Genomic DNA, 4,359 nt, shown 5'->3' on the forward strand with positions numbered 1-4,359 from the left:
AAGGTAATACAGAGTATCATTCAAAAAATTTAATTTAAATGTATATGGTAAAAAAGGGTTATGTACGGATCAATTTCTTTAAAATAAGGGTAAAAATGACAAACATCCCCTCTTAAAGATGACATCATTTACTGTTAGACGAAAATGAGATGACATCATTTACCGTTAGACGAAAATGTTTCGGTACGGTAAAAATGACAAACTACTCATATATCTTAACTCCAACATAATTTTGCAATGGGTCATTAAAAACAGTACGGAAGTTGTAATATTTTTTACATCTCGTATTTTACCATTGGTCAAAAAATTATCCTGGGTCTGATTAATTTAATCATAGAAAATCAAAGTATGTTTATTTGGTATGTTAGAACATTTGTTAAGGTCTCACTAGTCGCTACACTACAAAAATTATTTTTAATGAGATATATATAATTCTGTACTAAAATAATTATCCCGTCCGCATCAATGCGCGAACAATTATATATTCTTCTGTACAACGATAACTATCCCGTCTGCAGCAATGTACGGCTAACCATATACTAGTTCTAAGTGGTTACTAATAATAAATGTTACGAGTAATATATTGCTGAGTAATATTAATATTTTGATATTAATATTTAATATTTAATTTATAATAACAATAACAATAATAGAATTAAAAATTGCATCTTCAAATGTTTTGTGCTTCGTCGGTATGTATTATAAGCAATCAAATAGATAGATTCTTTTAGATTAACTTGTCTGTTCATATGGTGTTAGAAACACATACAAAGAAACAAAAATCACAACTTCTACATATTGCAGGATTCACAAAGATAAGATCACAATATATACAATTAATGGTATTTGATATATTACTTTTTATAAACTGAAAATGACTAAAAAGGATTCATTTTCATCTTTGAGTCGTCATCATTTTTCATAAAGTAAATGGACTAACAGGTGGATACACAACAGGCACCTTTGACATGGTTGTATTACCAGTGACTACACTAGATGCTATGGTATGCTCAATTGCAACTGGGTTAACCTGCAGAACTCTTTCAGGTACAAACTTGTTTCCATCAACCTTAGCCAACACCTCAAAATGCATTCTCATACTTTCGGGTTTTGTTCTCCAATCGGGTAGCTGACCCAGTTGACCCTCCCACCCTGAAAGGTCCCCGGTCAATTTCCTCTCCACCCCAAACTCGATCTTAACAAATGTGTGGGCAGAAACGTCTGCCTTTAATAACTTAAAAGAACCATCTTTACTGGCTTTCGAACCCAATACTGACCCGAGTAGCCTCTCAAAACCAAGTAAGTTTGAGTTTGACCCGTTTACGGATGTAATGGGCCATAATGTGGTGAAATGGTCTGGGATGAGAAGAGTCGGTGCTTCTCCTTGAAGATCAACAGTTGAAACTGCGGTTGGTGAATTTAACTTTGAAACGGATGATAGTTCAACTAATCCAGGAGCAAGTCTTTTGAGTTTGAGCTTGTTCTTGGAAGAGGGTGACGATGGGGTTGGAGAGGTGAGAGACGTTGGGCCCACAATACGGAGCGAGAGAAGTTGGGTTTGTGTGCGGGAAGCATGTCGCAGACGCTCGGCTAGGGTTAAGAGACCGGAAGCAAAACCGTTTTGGGTCTTGTTTAATGGAAGCGGAAGTTCGATTGGGTGGCGTAAGCTGACTGATCTAGCACCCTTTACGGTCACAACCGCACCATCTGCTAGGACTACTTTCCTTAACTCACCCGCATCAACATCATGCTGCATAGAATTAAAAACAGGATCAATGAGTAGAGGGAATCTAAATCTAAATACATATAAAAGCTAATCATAACTACTCAAAACATACTGGCCATGTGTTATGACGACAAGATCGAAATGATCATATAGATCCAGATAGCAAACCATAAAACCACGGCTAACAACTTTAAGTAGTTCTCAAATCTATAGATGTAAACAAATTCAATCCAACACTGTTTAAACTAAAGCTAGCATTGCCTAAATCTATTACTTTCCATAATAGAGCCTAATCAATATTTTTTTCTAAATGTAACACCAAGGGAAAGTTAACGCAGTTATCAAAATCGCCACCAATATGCTAGTGAATGCTATCAATCTAGAACCTAAAATGAGTTTGTTTGGTGAATCATCTTTGAAGTTAATATTAAAGGCACTTTTTATGTTACAGGATGAAATTTGCGGAAACACAACAAAGAACACGCTTACGAAGCAAACGGTAGTAAACTTACAGGCAACGAAAGCCGCATGTCCTTAGCATCCTGAATCCAAAGCTCCATTGGACCAGCGAGCTGAAACGGTGCCAAAACAGGTAACCTTTCTCCTAAGCCCTTCTTCTTCTCTACCAAACCATTCTCATCACCAGCATTACTTGCCTGATCCTCTGTTTGAAAAATTGGCAAATCAACGTATTCCCATTTATGCACATCTTCCAAAAGTTTAAGAGGAAGAACTTTGTCATCGATTTCTACATCAAACTCATACGCTACTGATCGACCTACTAATGCATCTCTTACATCAAAACCAGATATCTTAAAATCATCAGATTGAAGCCCTAATCCTTTCACAATAGCTTCCTTCAAATCCTATACAAACACATAATAATCATAACATGAATAGCACAACAAACTTTAACAATGAAATTCGATATGAATACACATCATTGCCACACACATTAGCAACACGATTAATAATCAATTATACATATATGTGCATGATTCCAACGATTGAGAGTCGAGACAAATATTCGAATCCAGAAGATAATTTTACATTCAGAATTGAATTAATTTAAGAAAATCACTTACAGAAATGGCTTTCGGATGTTGCTGATTCATGTCTGTCATGGAGATCATAGCGTTTGAACACATTAATTGAACAATTAGGGCAAAAAAACATACATAATTTGCAAAATTGTGAACCCTAACAGCCATTGATAAACGATAAATTCAATTAAGAGATATCAGAGAGGATGATGAGGATACGAGAATTTGTAATTTTGATTTGTATCGAAAAATATAGAGTTTGTAAATCGATGTGTTTGAAGATATGATTCATATGAAGGTAAAAAAGATGATGGTTCTAGAGAGGGTAAATTATATAGTTGACGAAAAGATCACGTGGACAAGATGGCAAGAGGCAGACCATTCTAAGTTCTTGGATTGGTCCACGTGGCTCATTATCTCGTGGAAGATTGAGTTACTTCCTATCCAGGTGTCAAACACACCGGTTAACATTTAACAATCGTCAAGTGTTAACAAAAAGAGGCACTACTTTGTAAAGTGTAAAGTGTAAAGGTTGAATAACTCGGAATTTAAGGTGTTTTCGGTGAGACAAATTTTAGGAATTCTCGAATAAATCGTTTGTTGACTAACGTTGACTTTTTATTATAAATATATATTTTTGAATATAAATATGTATAAATATTAGACTTTTGAGATAATTTTTATGATATATAATATAATATATATCTACAAACAAATGTTGATCGAAATCTAACCAAGATTTGACCAAGATTTTCAACTTATTAGACGTTGATCGAGATTTGACCAAGAAACTCAATTTATCGGTCGTTGACGAATAAAATCGAAAGTTGACCGATTTTTTGAAACGAGAACTCTACAGCCTCCTGGAAATGAGTTATCGTTGAGTTCTCGGCCGATTTTTCCGATTTTTGCAACCATGGTTGAGTGGTATGTGCACGAACAATAACGATGTCATTTTCGGCAACAACACTTTGAAGAAGGCCATTCGTTGTTAACTCCATTCGTAATGATTCATTTCATTAGTTACGTAGTAGAAATTCTTGCAACTCTCGATGAGATTTTTGCCTCATGAGGCCTTTGTAATTGTGCTTTTCTCCATCTCCTAGCTACTCGTTAGGGAAGTGTTTCTGATAAAAGTTGTTCCAAAAAAAAAAAATTGTAACACCCCGTTTTTCCCGTACATATTTAAAGTTACAAACTTAATTATTAGTACGCTTATAACTTGTGCATTTATATGATTAAAAGACCTAAGTGTTAGTTATTGTGTAAATATATATATATATATATATATATATATATATATATATATATATATATATATATATATATATATATATATATATATATATATATATATATATATATATGAATATGTATGTATAAATATATGTGTCTAGAATTTATGCACGTATAGGTATATGCATGAGTCCTTGTTGAAGTTAAGTCTTGTGAGACTAAAAGATGAAGTTTAGACGTGCATAGGAAGCGTGAACAAAGTGTACAAGTTGAATAAATCGTTAAGTTGTGTAAGTTGTCAAATGGCTCAGTTGAAGGCAATTGTCGCGCCGCGGAAGCTTTTGTCGCGCCGCG

The 4,359-nt window shown here is 34.4% G+C and overlaps 1 protein-coding gene across 1 annotated transcript; it reads right to left on the reverse strand.

Moving 5' to 3' along the window:
* Positions 1–773: 773 nt before the first annotated feature.
* LOC139872315 (protein TUNICAMYCIN INDUCED 1-like) lies at positions 774–3,078 on the reverse strand. The gene is made up of 3 exons (XM_071860165.1): positions 2,812–3,078; positions 2,239–2,592; positions 774–1,750 (listed from the first exon to the last, which is right to left on the reverse strand). Exons 1-3 carry the CDS (start codon positions 2,935–2,937, stop codon positions 920–922), a joined length of 1,311 nt encoding a protein of 436 aa, XP_071716266.1. The 5' UTR covers positions 2,938–3,078; the 3' UTR covers positions 774–919.
* Positions 3,079–4,359: the final 1,281 nt, after the last annotated feature.

This window comes from Rutidosis leptorrhynchoides, chromosome 10, assembly GCF_046630445.1.
Source record: "Rutidosis leptorrhynchoides isolate AG116_Rl617_1_P2 chromosome 10, CSIRO_AGI_Rlap_v1, whole genome shotgun sequence".
NCBI lineage: Eukaryota > Viridiplantae > Streptophyta > Magnoliopsida > Asterales > Asteraceae > Rutidosis > Rutidosis leptorrhynchoides.